The 17,744-nt window shown below is 37.8% G+C and overlaps 1 protein-coding gene across 1 annotated transcript; it reads right to left on the bottom strand.

Moving 5' to 3' along the window:
• Positions 1-8,821: 8,821 nt before the first annotated feature.
• Positions 8,822-13,712, bottom strand: LOC125264355 (macrophage mannose receptor 1-like). Its single transcript, XM_048183609.1, has 5 exons — positions 13,592-13,712; positions 13,382-13,420; positions 12,938-13,291; positions 9,996-10,340; positions 8,822-9,831 (listed from the first exon to the last, which is right to left on the bottom strand). Exons 2-5 carry the CDS (start codon positions 13,416-13,418, stop codon positions 9,470-9,472), a joined length of 1,098 nt encoding a protein of 365 aa, XP_048039566.1. The 5' UTR covers positions 13,419-13,420; positions 13,592-13,712; the 3' UTR covers positions 8,822-9,469.
• Between the last annotated feature and the right edge of the window lie 4,032 nt (positions 13,713-17,744).

The following is a 17,744-nucleotide window of genomic DNA, read 5'->3' as shown; positions in this document are numbered from 1 at the left end:
ATCAAACTACAAGCAGCATCACAAATAAATACAATAGAGCAAATATTCAAGTAAAATAAACAGTGCTTTTCAGGTTTTTCAGGTATCTAACAGTAGTTTTCAGGTACAGAAAATTGATAAAGTAATCAAATATAAAAATAACACTGCATTATTAATCATTATTGAAGTTACAAAAGCTGAGTGATTTCTTTGTCATTTGTTGTTTGATTTAACATTAAAAACACAGACAGCAGGAATATTTTTTTCTCCTTTAAGACATGCACGATCGGATCTAGTACATATAGGCTACTGTTACGCATGCCTTGTCTTTCTTGACTATTATACGTTCACTTAAAGTCCGCGTGAACCGGAAGTTGCAAACGACTTTTCTCCAGTGTTGTGACGTATTTCCAAGTGAAGCGGAATATTGAACAGAGGGCAGAGTTTTACTTTAGCGCTCCTCCTCTCCATCTCTCGCTCATAGCAGACTAACCGTTGGAGGGGAGTGGTTTAAGCGTTTTCAACCCAAGCCGTCAAACTGATGTCATTAGAGTAGGGGCACCGTTGCAGAGGGGAGGAGCATTTTCAGATTTTGATTAAATATTACGAAGCCAAACAATTTTTTTTGGTGTGGATTGACTTGCACGGATGAATTGTTCACCACAAAACTAGCAATTTGAGTTAAAAAAAAAAAAATAAGTTCAATTTTGATTTCATGTGTAGGCTACTTTAAGACATAACCGACTTTATGTTTGCATGTTTGCATATGCATATGTTGCATATGTAACGGAGGCCAGCTAGTAGTTGCTGTGCGAGTAAACCTCACTCCTCTGATCTCAAGAGATGCTCTAGCGTCTGACGCTAGAGGTTGCAGCCTTTAGCCTCCTTGTTAGAGCGTCCGACTCCCACGCCGGAGACCCGCGTAGGGCGGGGTGAGAAGGACCTGGACTAGAGGGGTTACATTGGTGCCGTGACCCGGATGGGAGTGAGGTTTAGGGGGGTGAGTGTAACGGAGGCCAGCTAGTAGTTGCTGTGCGAGTAAACCTCACTCCTCTGATCTCAAGAGATGCTCTAGCGACTGACGCTAGAGGTTGCAGCCTTTAGCCTCCTCGTTAGAGCGTCCGACTCCTACACCGGAGACCCGGGTTCGAGGCCCGCGCAGAGCGGGGCGAGTAGGACCTGGGTCAGGGGTTACACATATGCAAATGAGTTTAGTTTAAACACAGACAGCAATGTGCTATTCAGGGGTGCGTTTCCCAAAGCGAACTATGGTCGCAAGTTCTGTCGTTACCAATAGAGTTCAATGGGACTTACGACCATATTTGGCTAACGATGCTTTCGGGAAACTCACCCCTGGTCTCACCTGCACTCGCGCGCTATCAACACCTGGGTGATGACGGCGTAAATGACAGGACATTAGAGCATACGGCACTCAAAGTGAACAGTTTACACTTTTTGATTATCGTTGTTGTAACGTTTTGCGCATCCATCGACTGAAACAAACTCTAGGGTGAGTTTACTCAACAATGATATGGTTAAAACAGAAAAGTTTTTCCTTTGTGTTTTCTAAGTACAGACGAAACCATTGTCAAAATGATCCCCATTCATACGAATCCGTGAAAATGACTAAAAACGTTTATTTTCCACGTTGCTATTTTAAACAAACCAATAGATGCGTCATCATTCGAGATGGACCGCGGTGCACAGGGCCGCGTTATCCTAATGGGCAACATGGGCTGCAGCCCAGGGCCCCGAGACAATCCTCTTTTGCGTTTAAAACGCATTGTCGTCACACACCTGAATCAAGAGTCACGGCGCAGCGGACACGCACACAGGAATACAACCAGGACAGTGGCGTACCGTCTGGGTATGCACGTGCATATGGGCCTGGGTGGATTGGTGGCCCGCTACTACAGGCTTACCATCAAGGTATACTTCGGGCGTTCGCATCGCGTAATTTTCGTCATCAGGAGGGTTCGCGGACGTCCGCACTCCCCGTCTGCGTGCAGCCCAATTTTTGTGATGGCACGGACCGTGTGTGTACTGTTCAACAGCCCATGCGAAAGTAAATTAAGTAAAATAATGAACTTTATCACAATATGCTAATTTTTTGAGAAGGACCTGTAGGCATAATGTTGTCAATAACTTGCTAAAGCCTATCTATGTTAAATGTTACTACTAAAATCAGGGTTCGAAATGACTTACGACTCTTGGGGGGTCCCCTAAAATTTAATTATTAAAGGTTCTGAAGGCCCCCCCCCCCCACCTCTTTGTTAAAAAAATGTAGATTAATAGTAAATAGATATATTTAGTTATATTTGTATATTAGATATAATTAATAAACAGATTGTCTCTTTCAGGGGCGTCATGCACTCATTATTTTTGAGGGGGCACGAGTTATTTATTTATTTATTTTTCCAAACTGAATTATCATGAAATATCTTAATTCTCACCTTTATAGATTATGATCTATAGTGGGCGATGGTCAAATTAACCTAATAATGTAATATGCATAAACAACCTGCCTGTTTACTTAATTAACAGATATGGATGTCATGCCATAACATATTTTTAATACGACTGAGTTTATATATATATATATATATATATATATATATATATATATTTAACATTGCAAGTTAATGTAAATAAAAGCATTGCAAGTTACATCATCAAAGAACATTTTCACTGACAGTCTAGTTCTAGCACTCTCAAAAACTCCCATTAAAATCACTGAAAGCATTTTTTCTCATTGGAATATGTAAATTGATTATATGTCTGTTGTTGTTCTTGCGTTTTATTCTGAATGGATATATTATGTTATTTGTTATGTGTTAAAAATAATTAAAAGTTGATCAAAAAAAAAATTACTGAAGCTATTTATACTGTGAAATTAATATCTTACCGATTCGTACACATAATTGCACTTTGTTCAGTCAGCGAGCGAGTGAAGAAAACACCGGCATTTTAGCGATGACTCATCTGGACACCTCTGATTGGTCATTGCATTCATAAGCTCAACAGCATCGTGTGTGATTGGTTATACAGTCTATGGTTATAATGCAGAGCTTTACAAACGCGTCTGTCTCTGGCTCAGCACCAGCCCCCGAACGCAGATCTGAATTTAGCAGCTGATGATATGACTCACTGAACGATCTAATCACACTGGTGTGATTGTATTCAAATTGTATTTAATACAGAAAATATTAATCGGCAATTTTTGTTGTCTTTTGGAAGCTGCATTCAAAATCCACGTGGCTCAGAAATCTGAGGGGGCACGTGCAATGTTTATGCAAGAGGTACACGTTGAAAAATTGATTTTAGGACAATATAACGTTGCAATAAAATTAAAAATCTAGCTAACTTTACAATTCCTTGCGCTCAGGAAACCTGGAACGCAGCATAATACCGGGAATGACACGCATCCGTTTTCTTTCTCTGACTGCGTTTACGGGGAAACTCGTTGAGACGGGCACTTTGACTTATTTTTTTGAGCACATCGTTAATTTTTTTTCCGTTCAAACACAAATAGATAAGAAAGACAAGGGAATTCGGCGTTCACGAACTTCACGTGCTGTCTGCGACTGCGTGGCTCTGTGCGCCGACAGACAGACCAGTCTACATTTGGATGTTTAACATATAGCCTACCGATACAGCAAAGACAACGTCGGCAGTATTGACGGTAAAATAGGCTACAGCATATTTCGTTCTGTATTGACAGGGAGTTTTTTAAGCAGAATTTGATGAGAATTTGATGCAGTTGCAGATAGCCTACCATAGAGAGTAAAAGAAACACTAACTTAGGCGGGAGGCGCCGAAAAGCCATGTTATCACATAAGCACAGTTTACCCTTGAAAAAAGTCGGTGATCTTTCTTTTTCCTCTTTTTCTCTCCATGTGCAGGATTCTAAATTAAGAAAAATAATATTAGCTTCCTAGATAGCTTACCAAGCTCTCATGTACTGTACATTCATGCTCAAATCACATTCACTTTAATCAACTCACAGACTTGAATTAAGTCCTGATTTATCTTTCGTAATCACTGACTGGACAAGTAGGTTGTTAAGCTAGCTTTGAATAACTAGTCTAGCTGCTAGGTCTGCTGTTAGCTGGCAGATCATTTGGCTTCATACACATAAGTTACACTGGGTATCTAGTTAATACAACTTTTGATATAGGAACTCGAACTCCTAATATTTTACTATAAGCAATTATGGAGATATAACACACTCGAAGCCCTTACAGGATTTTCATTCAGGATTTCATGTCTCGTTTTGCCGCGTTTATCTAGTACGTGTCTGCGGGAGCACCACAACAACAATCTAGAACTCACTCGGCTAATAGCTGCCCTGATTGCTGCCTCGCGCTAGGAAATAAATTAATTACTGTTATAAATACAAAACGTCACTAAAACCTATAATTTTCACAATCATTTTTAATGTTAAAATATATTTGTCAGGGACCCCCCAAAATCCAAAAATGAATTCTTATGGACCAGACCCCCCTCATTTCGAACCCTGACTAAAATCATTAAGAAGCTGAATAAATGGACAAAGAAAGGGTCCATACAAGGTCTTAACGATGATCTATTGCATTTGACCGTCATTTTTAAAGTTTTAAAGGGGGGACCTTTGCGTTCGTTAGCCCAGGGCCCTGAGAAGGCTTAACGCGGCACTGGTGGTGCAGTATAGCTGGTTCAAATATTACAATATGAAGAATAATGTTAATGAACTTCATCAAAATTGATGGTATTTTCTTATATTTTCATGTTTGTGTTCAGAGTTATAATGAGGCGTAATGCACATAATTTTTCTTTCTCCATGCTGTATGGACCACTGAAGGGGAGAGACGTGTATCCCAAAAAATTAATTGTGCTCTGTGTATTTCTGCAGGTATGTTCATTGTTTATTGTGTTATATGTTGAGAAATGTTTGAAATGTTTACTATCGAGTTTATAGGAGTTTGATAGATATAAAAAAGAGTGACGTCTGTATGCAAACGTGATGTTATCAAATTGAATATTTTTTTCAATTTAAATTGTGCAAAATCTGTAACATTTTTCACAATTCAATTCATTCACTGATTCGAGTAAGCAGTGAGGAAACTATATTTTCCTTTTTTATATTATTTCCTATGTCATACAATGGTGACATATTTTGTGACTTACTTTATTTATTTATTTATTTATTTTATCTTAATTGGTTGATTTATCTTATTTGTCTTATGTTTTTTAACTGTTAATTGAGTAAATTGAGATCTTGAGAAGCACATTTGCTGTTGACGAGGTCGGTTGTGCTTTCTCTCATTTCTCATTCCTCTCATGTAAGGACATTTCTCTAAGTGTAAACAATATCATTGATTAATTTCATGAGATAAATAATGTTTAAGTGTAATGTAAGACTGTGATGTCATGAAATGTAACACAGTGACTTGCATTTTGAATGTTTTACTGACATTGGTTTTGCTTACTAGCTTTCTCCATGCTGTATGGACCACTGAAGGGGAGAGACGTGTATCCCAAAAAACATTAATTGTGCTCTGTGTATTTGTGCAGACCTGCTTCTTCAGAATAAAACATCCTGAGACCTGCTTCACCCGTACTGTCTTCATTGAGAACAACAAAACACAACCAGAGTAAAACTGATACACAAGTGCGTGCCGAACCGTAAGTGGAGAACAGTACGGTTCGATTTTTTTACTGAGAACCGTTGAACCCTTAGTATATACGTGTATAAAGCTTGATGGCATTCCCAGGTCCTGAAGAATCCTCTTGAGATGAAAACTGTCCGAATGAACCTCCACTCGAATCGCCGATCCACACGGAATCAGTCCTCCATTAGGTCGAGGTGATTCCTGCAAAAAAGCCAAACGATTCCCTCTGACCTTCACTCTGACGTCCAAACGAGTCACCTCACTAGCTGCTCAAAATATCCGGCAAAGAAAAGAAGCAAAACTGATCAAGCACTGCAGAGGTGAACTGATGTCTGTGCAGACACTAATATTACAATATAGATTTGGGTCTGTGATTTGACCCTCTTTGCTACTTTTCTTTCTCATTATTGTTTTGCTTTAACTCATGTGAGCTTTGTCTATTCATATGATAAATACTTAGTTAATAACCAACATATTTTTCATGTCATAATAATTCTTCTTACTGACCAGCAGACAGCAATAACGTGCAGAAAAACTTAAAATAGTGTACACAAACATAATGTTATTGAAAGATTCATTGCTTTAGATTAGTTTTTCTGTCACTCTATCTGGAAGAAGAGCTCTTTATCTCAGACACAGAGAGTCACATATTTTCCACAGGAACTGTATTTATATATTCAGCAGAATTCATGGTTCCTTAAGTTATTATAAAAAGCCATCCAGGTCCCAATCCCACTCCAAAAGAGTCATTCAAAACTGAATCGTGTCACTTGTGCTGATATTAAACATCCCGTCAGAGTTTCCAGAGTTGACAGCTCGGTAAAATAGCTACACTGTAAAAAATACATACATACATGCATACATACATAAATAAAAATCCGAATTTTAAGGAAAATTATTTTTTTAGCTTGTTTTATTTTAAATGGTAGTGAAATTGTAGTCAAAACTTTGTAAAATATCTCTAAATTAGTAGCTCTGCTGTTAAGTATGACATTAATGACAAATTACAATGATTCACATTTTTTTATACAGACAAAATACTGTACTTCAGTATTTTTCCGTTATATTAAAATACATGCAAATGTATCTGTAATTTAATACAATAACAACACAGTTAGATGATAAAATGGTCAAATGGCTGGCAGCAACGGGGAGAAACGAAGCCTTTCAAAGCTTCGAATCAATTGAACCAATTGCTTCCCAAAATGATTCACTGTTTCGAAGCATTCGAATCTCCTCACGCTGGTGACGCCTGCCGGTTCAAAAGTATAAACAAAAACTCATGCCAAACACACATAAAAACAGCTTTTACAAACCCACTGCAAATGTTTTATTTGAAGTATAATCTATATCAGATGCAATTACCTAATCATCTGATACCATTAAATATTAAGTGTCTGTGTGATTTGTATTTTCAGGGCTTTTTTTATTTGCTCTATGCATCAGCTAAACAGAGACTATACTACTATTATTCCTTTTCATTATACAAATACTTCATTAAAATGTCTACAAGGTGGGTCTGCCATGTGCATGTAAAGCTATGAATGACAATCATTTTGGGTGGGAATTAATGTAAACACAGATATCGGATACCAGTCGCATCTAAAGTGAATGTAAACAGACTGGCCAAAAAAATCAGATATGGTCAAAAGATCGGGTCTGTGCATTAAGAGTTACAGTGTAACGCAGCCTCAAGTAAGAAAAGCATGTTTTGCAGTGCAGTGAATTCATTCAGTACCTATTTTCATCATGCAGACGCCGTCAAAGTGACAAAAACGACATGTTCTTTTATACAGGATCCTGTAGATGAGGAGACCGCATTAATTCATAGGGAGTTAAATTTACAGCAGGACTGGATTTTTTATTTTTTATTTTTTTACATATCTACATTCATATTTATTTGAGAGTTACAGTTTTTAAATGGTAGTTTTCTAACATTAAGGGTCACAGAGCACATTAGTAAAAGCTGCTGTATGCTTCTGATTTTGATGTTCTTCAGAGGGTTCAAGTCTCCTTTAGGGGGAACACTGATCACCATAATTAATTTAAATGAAACATTCAATGAAACATCAACATCTAAACCTCTGTTCATTCTCAATACGAACTTCTGTAGATGAATGACAGAAATAAAGTCAAACGTTAATCACTTAAACATCTCATTAAATGCTGTAGCTTTAGTGTTTCTTTAACAGAAGTTTGACCCATAAAGACACTGAGTTGTTCATTTAACACTCATGTTTTGCTGTGAATCACGTCACTGTAATGTTCTCCATTATTAATTGTTTAATTGACTTTACTGTTCATTTAAAGGTCCCGTTTTTCGTGGTTTTTTGAAGCTTTGATTGTGTTTATAGTGTGCAATATAACATGTGTTCATGTTTCGCGTGTAAAAAAACACAGTATTTTTCACATAATTTACTTATCTGTATACCGCTGTTTCCACTGTCATAAAAACGGGCTGATGACTTCCTTGTTCTATGAAGTCCCTCCTTCAGAAATACGTAACGAGTTCTGATTGTGCCAGCGGTTCCTGTGTTGTGATTCGACAGCAGTTTAGCGCTCCTTGCCCGGAAAGGTCACGCCTCTTACCATAACGGGGAGATGCACGCGCTCAGTGTTATTGTAAACACGTCTTTAATTTTACCCTATCAATTTGAGCCGGAATCAGACCCGGTGATTGGACTGCGGGATGAAAATAACAGCGTTTCGACGACATGGCGACAAACACACTCTACAAACGCAACTCTTGTGTATTCCTGTGGGCGGAGGTTAGTCAAAAAACTGTTTTAGTGACGTCATTAAAGAAGGAAGTAGAGGGATGTAGTCCAAACTGGCCGTTCGATGTAGGCGACTTCTGTTAAATAAAATATCTCGCTTGGCATTGAACTTTGAGCTTTAAAATTTTACAGATTTTATTTATACTCTAACAACAACATTACACACTAACTAAAGTTTGAAACATGGGATCACGAAGAACGGGATCTTTAAAACTCTTTTTGCTGTGAATCACGTCACTGTAACATTCTCCATTATTAATTGGTAAAGTTTTTTAGGAGGACTTTACTGTGTAGAGTATAGAGTTATTCATAAAAGTTTTTTATTTTTTATTTTAAATGATTACGTCATTCAAAAATTATTACAATTGTATGTATATTTGTGTTTTATAAACGTCACAACACAAGAATGCTGTTTGTAAAGAAGTTTATTTGAGCTGATGTTGAATTACAGGTTGCAAAATGCTTTAGTTAAAGTCATTTGTATAACTTTTCTTTAAGAATAAACCATATTTAATTTCATTGATACACATATGTAGATGCTCACAATCATTTTAAACAAGTAATTAAAGATATGACTAGAAACAGGAGTAGAAGAAAATATCCACACCACCAGAATCCCAAGATCCCATGAAATCAATTGATGTGATTGTGCTTTACTTTGATTTTCTTTTAAATAGTCAATATGATTTATGCCAAATCCTTGAATCATGATCTTCTAATGTCTAGTTGACTGTAAGTGTGTTTGATTGAACAGTCTGTGTTAAAAATATTGAGCCATTTTTCCAGAAGAGAATGACTGCAATTTCCAAATGTTTCTAAAAGACACAGATGAAAACTCATTTTGATTTCATGGGGTCTTTAAAACATATATAGTGCACACTGGTATTTTAAAAGAACATTACATTGATATTAAAAAGATTCATATGATACTCTTCAGTTAGAGAAAATAATTTCATTGTACTGATATAAACACATTATCTGATGAAAGCAGAACAAAAAGTGTTTGCCAATTTAAAAAGATGTGCCAGTCGTGAAAGAACAGCACAAACGAATCCTTCACTCTTAATTTCTGCTGCAGATGAAGTTGAGTCTGTCAGTCTCAGGACGGCTGATCCAGCGCTGATTTCCTCCAGACTGAACTGCTCCTTTTCTCTTCTCGAGGTTGCAGTCTTCCGGTTCTACTCCGTTCCCTGGAGCCCAGTTCTGATAGCACACGATCTCTCCGCTCAACCAGAGCCACATGTTCATGCTGCAGTAGTTGTGTAAACCCAACCACACCGCCCCAGTAGACGCCCATTTAACCACATTCATCACCTCACGCTGAATCTCTTCTGAATGAACCGAGACCAGATCCACATGATTCTGTCTGCAGTATCTCAGAGCTTCAGACCACGTCAGCTTCTCTTTGATCAGAATCAGTTTTTCTGGACACAAAACAAACCACAAGCAGAAACTAGAGAGAGACTGATCAAAAACAACATGCAGAACAAACACTGTGGAGGAATTTGTCATGTCAGACATGTAGTGTGAACTTTAAGATATCTGGAGGTGATGGATGGATTGTGTGTGTTTGTGAGGATCTGCTCACCTTCATGACACACAAAAGGAAATTTGGGGTAGCAAAGGAGGTCATTCCAATCTCTCAGAGCGTCATTATCAGTGATCGCTGCACAGTTGTCAACTCCAGCATCATTAGGTTCACCAGACCTCCAGTATCTGAATAAGGAGTCACTCTGATCTGACCACTGCCATGAGACTCTGAACAGACCGATCCAGACATCATCAGATATGTGACTATCATTGATGAACTGCTGAAGCTGTTGTTTCTCATTCTGGTTCCTCACACTGACCAGATCAATGTGATTCTGTCTGCAGTAACTCTGAGCGTCTCTCCAATTCATCGTCTGATTGACAAAGACGAGTCCTGTGTTCGCTTTAAGAAAAACAATAAAAAATTAATAATAAAAAAAGTTCATTATTCTCACACTGCTTTATGGTTTGATGAACAGGAGCAGCAGTGGAAACATCAGAAACACGTGTCATTCAAAGACTGTTTCTACAGCTGATGATATATTGAATCTTCTCAATATCTTCAGGATTATTTTAAAGATTTAACATGAAGTAACATTTGTGAACATCATGATGATTTTAAAAAGTAACATAATTTTGGTAATAGCGACACCTACAGGTGAACAGAATGAGTGTTAGTTTAATCAGGTGGAAAGAGTACTGAAAAAATATAATCAAGTGAAAGAAACATTATTTTCCACAAAATGTAGTGTGAGCAGAGTAAAAATTACTTGTCCAAAAAAATACTAGAGTAAGAGTAAAAAAGTATTTAATTTAAGTGAGAACTGAGCTCTGGATTCAACCAGCTAATAATAAACACTGAACACTGTAATTAAAAATGAAGAAAACAGTGTAAATACTGATAAAGATAAAAGAGTTCAGATTCATTTGCTGCATTTTTCAGATATCTGAAAAGAGGAATACTGATGATGAGAGTAATAATACATCTCTGATCTGTTTTACTCGTTTGGAATACAGTGAGTCGATTAATTCATTTACTTTAATTATTATTGGAACAGATAAGGGGTTTGTGGTAGTTTTGTATTCTGGCTTAAAAACTAATTAATCTAGACTACTTAAAGAGAATATCTACAAATAGTTTCTCAGTATACATAAAGTTTGTGTATTGTTCTCTTTATACTTTTTTTTATTAAAATTATTTTACACATAATGATGTTTTATTAATAAAATTTGGGAGGAGCAAGTTCAGATAATTAACCTAATTAGCACAGGTGGAGAGCATTCAGTTAATCATCTCAACCAATGTCATGAGGTATAAATTCAGCAGACTGACTTCTGTTCATCTGAGAGTTTATCAGCATCCCTCCTCCATTCCTCCTCCTCACTAAGAGTTCTATCTACTTTCACCACACCGGGGGGAGAACTCTGGGTTCAGCCAAAACTCCGAGCTCGGAGCCCTCTCCCCGGACAGCACGCCAAATACGCATTACTTTACTCTATTTAATTATATGGATATGTGAACTCGTGAAGAGCCAAGAAATGGACACATTTAAAACATTTACACATTTGTCTACAAAACTTCTGGATTTATATATTTTTCTCACTTAAGATGTACAGAGCTCCTAAAGGGACATGGTGGTGGAAAAAATTTAGGATGGGAGGAAAAAAATATTTTTCAAAGCTTTTGCGTTCTCTGACAAAACCTGTTGTGAGTTCAGACAACCACTTCCTGTTTAATTTCCCTCAGGCAGTGGTTCAGACAGCTCTGGACGTTAACAATGGAGCAGTTAATAGAGTTTGATTCTGAACTGAGACTGAAATATAAAGAAATATGTTCAGTGTTTAGTTCAAGACACGGTTTGACGTCAGTGAAAGAAACCTGAACGGATAAGTTCAGTAAAGTTGGCAACATATTCACAGATTCAGATTTCCTGCATCAATAACTCGTGAGCTAAACTTTGCTAAAACACAATAACATCTCTTTACAATCATAGACAACGAGCTACAACCTAATTTTCCTCAAAACGAGTCTTCCTCCACACTGTACAAAATACATTGATCTCTATGTGCAGGAGCTGAAGGGACCGTCTGCAAAGTGCAAAACCTGAAAGTGTTTCTACAAAAATGTTGTACAGCTGTTGAACACCAGGCATGTGCACACATAGACACAGAGCTGTCTGAACCACTGCCTGAGGGAAATTAAACAGGAAGTGTTTGTCTGAACTCACAACAGGTTTTGTCAGAGAACGCAAAAGATTTGAAAAATATTTTTTCCTCCCATCCTAATTTTTTTTCCACCACCATGTCCCTTTAGGGGCTCCGTACAAATGAAATAAATCCATTAGGTAACATAATTAGTCTACCTAAAAAAAAAAAAATAAAAAAAAAAAAATTAATTAATTCTGTTAAACCATTGCATATGCACCTGCATCACTCGTCATCAGAGCGTTTCATGAGGTTATACAGAGTTAGACAGACTTCAGTCACCGAGAGCCAAAAACAAACAGCAGCGCCTTTAACAGTTCCTCCTGAACCAAAACAATGAGCTCCTGCTGCGTTCACTCCATGAGTAACTATAATTATGAGATGGAAACCCGTGAGGCTCTACCTGGAGCGTTTCTATTTCAACACAATCCACACCAAAATAAATCTGCAGCAGTCAGGTGGAACAAGTAAAGCTCTGTAAGTTGTTTGTGTTCATTATTACTGTAATGTTCTGTGCTTTGAGCAATAACATTTCTAGCTGGGGTGATCTCACATTGTGACCACAGTATGAGCACACAGTGAGAGCGCTGTGAGGTTACACTTTTACATCACTGAGAGACAAACTGTTGACTGGGTATGATGTTGGCGGTGCTGACCCTTTGTGATGAAGATATTAAACATTAAGGCATCAGTTGAAGCGTGTTTTTCTAATCAGAAGTAAATGTTCTGGAGCCATTATATTTGGTATATGGTGCATATAAATTAATGGTTGTAATTTTAAATAGTTGAACTCACTGTTGTTGCAGATGAAAGTCTGGCTGTTACTACATGACACATCATGCCATTGTCCATTCTTCATCACAGCACACTCGTGTCTGTTATTTGGTTGTCCAAGAGCCCAGTTCGGATAGAGCACAGGTTCACCTGAAGACCACCGCCATTCATCAACACTCGTCTTCTTCAGCCCAATCCAGACATAATCATTAGGATTATCACTCACTCTCTTCACCTCGTTCATGTCGTTCATGTTGTCAACGGTGGCCAGATCTGTGTATTTCTCTCTGCAGTATCTCTGAGCTTCAGTCCAGCTCTTCGCCTCACGTATAAAGTGATACTGACGCTGAACACATTCAGATACGGAGCAGAGAGCTGTGAAAGAGAGGGTTTGATTTAATGCTTTTCATAACAGTCAAACCTGATGAAACTATAAACCATCAATAAAACAACAAACACACTCACCAATGAGAAGAAGAATGAAATATAGAGTTTGCTCCATTTCTGAGGAAGAAACACATTGAAAAACTCAGATAATCCCATATTCATCTTGGAGTAAAACATGATCATGTCATTTAAAAAATAGCAGAAAAACAAAATTCACAATCATTCAGACAATATTAACATCTCAAAGTCTAGTTGTGTTTGAAGAATGAACATGTGAGTTGTTCTTACTTTAGAGGTCGTGTGTTTCTGTCCTGAGTCTGATGTTTCTGTCTGCAGCTTTAAACAGTGTGATCATTATATCTGCTCTCATCCCTCATTCATCACCTCATTTCACATCATTTGTTTATTTCTCAAAAACCCCCATATCATATTCACTTCCTCTATATTTGTGTGTTTGTCCACCTCTGTCCCTTTATTTGCATGTTGACGTCTGTGTCAGTCAGTATTAGTATATATAATATGGACCTCCATCAAAAAATTATCACAATTTATATTTTAACATTCACAGATAATGCATGTTTTTTTCGAATCAGTAAATGTTCTGGAGTCGTTATATTTGGTATATGGTGAATCTATAAATTAATGGTTGTAATTTTAAATACCTGAACTCGTGTTTCATCTCTCTCATCTTCATGTATGGGACTGTCCATCCACACCTGCGTTTGACCATTTGTCACGTTTGATCACCCAACGGGACACACTTACAGTGTTGTTAAAATGTACAAGGATGAAAATCAACAAAGACTTTTGCTTTTCCTGTTTTAACCCCCTCCAGGAAGTGTGTACATCAGGGCTAACTGTATCTGTCACACCTTTAGTACGGTGGAGGAAGCTGTAATCTGCTGATTGGTCAGTTTGAATGTCTCACATTTGGGTTTCAGTCACATGATCAAGGGAGGAATAAAAGAAGATTGTAACGGTTTTCTCTTTTTCTTGGGGCCTGTGCTTTGCCTCTCTTTTATATAACCGGATATTGTCGTATTAGTAATCATATTATATCTAAACAAAATGTGGACAAAAATCCACCATACTAAAAGAATGCTCTCGTAATGCACAGACTTAACATTACAAATCAATGCATATCATGAAACAGCTCTATAAACCTACATTTTGTTTAGATATAATATGATTAATTGGGAATGCCACTGTTGTATCGCCAGAAGGAATCACGCCATATACACTAGGATTTTGTGAATCGCTGCCACTTGTAGACCGTTTGTTAAATGTGAACACACATTTTTTCCTCTTTGACTGGAGCCTCAAACAGAGCTCTTAAAGCTCTCAGTAACCAGTGTCACCTGACTTCACTAATGAACTCAACCCTCATTGTTCAGGTCAAACAGGGTAGTGACACCATGTAGACTTAAATCAATGATTAGACTCTGGATTAAATCTGGTTAGTAAGTGGAGTTGTTTAGTCCTTTTCTGCTGAAATCTTGAGAGATTTACCCACGGTTTCACAGACAAGGCTTAAGCTAGACTAAAATGCATATTTGAGTGAGCTTTAACTGAAAGTAACTTGCACACCAGTATTTCTTTTTTTCCCCCAAGTGTAAGTTTATAAAAGCTACTTAAATGTCCTAATTGAACTAAGACCTAATCCTGGCTTAATCTAAACCCTGTCTGTGAAACCAGGCCTTAATGTCTTCTTTTAACTTGACTTGATTTCAACCTAAATCTGGGATACACTGCACGATTTTTGGCTGTACCAGACGAAAGATTTGCCATCGTGAAGCAATTGTGGAGATTTCTGTGATCATGGCTCATAATCGGTGGTCCTATGTCGTACATTGAGAGAGGTTCAAAGACGGCCGTTTTCCTGGTATTGGGACCAAAGATAGCCTACAATCATTTTCTGACACTGTCAGAAATTCAGCATGTGTGTTTGCTGCTACGGCCTACGTCGACTGACCAGCCAATAAAAATGTGACATGAAATCAAAGCTACATAGCTCTAAAATGTAAAACTGCTTACCTCAAGTTCTTTTCCCTTCTTCTTTCACTGCCAAAGTGTGATTCAACATGGTGTTTTATTTGCCACTAGCGCATGCTGATTATGACGTTTTATTCTTCTATAGAAACTTGCATCATAGCCTATGAATCAACAGGTGTCATCATCGTACAGTCTACATGCATGTCATACCCAAGTTTAGTAGATCCATGTCACACAGTGTGATAAAGTAATGAACTTATAGGACTGCAGTGTATTCAGGGCTTTAGGCTGTGGAAGTCAGTTGTAGTTCTTGTGTTTCTCTTGTTCATCTTTCCTTCTGCTTCTTAACAGCACATTCATCACTAATATTCAATTATCACTTTATTATTTAACTGTAACACTGCTTCAGTGTTAGTTTTTAACACTCTGAAGAGTGGATCCCAGGAGACACAGAGCAGTGTTATTTAACACCAGAGATTTTCCATGATAAGGAAATACAACATACACACAGACTCTCCATTCTCTAGCACATTCAAATGAACGTTTCCATGGTGAACACAGAGGACACACATATGTGGACAAACATGTAAACAAGGAAGAAAAACAGATTAATAAACAAATGATGCACAGCAAAATCCCCAGTGTTAAAAATAACTCGGTGTTCATGTGTGTCCACACTACAGCGTGTTAAAATAACACTGAAACAGTGCTGAAGTTAATGAGATAATTAATTAAGTGATGATTGAGCATTAGTGGTGACACCTGATGCTAATAAGCAGAAACACTGAAGAAAGAGAAATAAGAAAAGTGTATTGAAGTGTAGCCAAGTACGGCGTCCAATATTCAAAACTTGTGCTCTGCATTTCACACATCCCAGTACACACACACAGACACACACAGCAGTGAGTATTGAACACACACACACAGAGCAGTGAGCAGCTGTTGGCTGTGGGTCCCGGGGAGTGATTGGGGGTCAGATGTCTTGCTCAAGGACACTTCAGTTGTGAGTAATGAGAGTGGAAGAGAGCTCTGTTCATTCACTCCACCCACCGACATCTCCTGCTGGCACTGAGACTCAAACCCGCAACCTCAGGCTGGCCACACACTCGAAGATTTTAAGCCGATTTTGGGCCCGATTTGCAACCCTCAGCAATCTGGGGGGTTCGGCCCGATTCAAGGCTTCTCACAACCGACTTTTTGTCCAAAAAATCCTCAATTGTGTGATGTCATTACGATTATTGAACTGGTCCCGTTGCATCGGAGCTCACACAATCCCAAATCGTACATGTCAAACATTTTTGATATTTGTGACTCTTGATCAAGCTTCACCTACTGGATGTTGTGTGCTTCTATAGCTGAAACTCGGCAGCAACAAACATCTCACGAAAGTGCAGTATTAAGAAATATAATTATAATCTTTATCACTCCTTTGTTTTTCTTTCCATAAAACAAAACTCTCATCAGGAGAACCAACTGACAACGTCGATCACGTTTCAAATCATGTTTTGATCTTGTGAGATCTCGTCTCCCTGTGAAAATGTTCCTACAATCAACAGGTGTGTGGTCTTGTGGTCCGGTCAAATCATCTAGTGTGTGCATTCAGAGGATTATAATGCTAAAATTCAGCTGAAACTGTCATTATGTCTGTGGTCTCCCACAGTTAAGAAAATCATCTAGTGTGTGGTCGGCCTAAGTTTTTCTTGGTTATTAGTTAGCATTTTTTTTTTATAGTATTAAATTTATGTTTTTAGTGTGCTGAAACCTAACATGACCCAAGCTTGAATCTCAGTAATAGACTACATTTCTAGAAAAAACTACATCCTGCTGTCCTGAACCTCTCTTTCCATCACAATGTTGGTTTTGATATTCAAAAATACCTTTAATGTCAACTCTATCTGCTCAAGACACAGACAGAGGAAGAGCTGAAGCAGAAGATGAAATGATAGTCAAAATGAGTAGATTTGAGTCTTAGTTAGGTCTTTGTCTGACTTCATCTGACTAGCACAAATTCAACAAGTCAAGAGGTTAAGAGTTATTACACAAATGTACACAGCAAAATCCCCAGAGTTAAATCAGCTCTGCTCAGAGTTCATACCCTCGTAGAAGGTGACGTTCTCGTGACCTTGCACAACGTTCCCTAAAAGTTTTCTATGAAAAGTGATGAAAATTCTGAACATTTACAAAACATTAGGGCTGTTCCTAAATCATCCTCTTTTGGTAACAAAAGTGCTGCAGTTCAAGGCTCCTTATATGAGTTTAGGAGGACGTTCCATTTTGGTTAATTTATGGTCACATAAGAATGTTACAAAGAGGACATTTGGGAAGTTAACTGAACATCCTATAGTAATAGTCCCCTAAACATTCCCAGAATGTCCTGAATTTTCCACATCGTGTGTTCCTGCCTTAAAACTTCTTCCAAAAATGGCAACAATAAGATACAAAACAAAAT

Source organism: Megalobrama amblycephala, linkage group LG3, assembly GCF_018812025.1.
Source record: "Megalobrama amblycephala isolate DHTTF-2021 linkage group LG3, ASM1881202v1, whole genome shotgun sequence".
NCBI classification, from domain to species: Eukaryota; Metazoa; Chordata; class Actinopteri; order Cypriniformes; family Xenocyprididae; genus Megalobrama; species Megalobrama amblycephala.
This window is presented reverse-complemented; position numbering and strand designations above follow the sequence as displayed.

What these genes read in the sequence shown, in the direction of transcription:
- LOC125264355 (XM_048183609.1), bottom strand. Translation starts at nt 13,418, where the DNA reads ATGGAGCAAACTCTATATTTCATTCTTCTTCTCATTG. An exon ending in GACTTTCATCTGCAACAACA is followed by an intron (nt 10,341 to 12,937) that starts GTGAGTTCAACT and finishes TTTTTCTTAAAG; the next exon opens with CGAACACAGGACTCGTCTTT. An exon ending in TCCTTTTGTGTGTCATGAAG is followed by an intron (nt 9,832 to 9,995) that starts GTGAGCAGATCC and finishes TTTTGTGTCCAG; the next exon opens with AAAAACTGATTCTGATCAAA.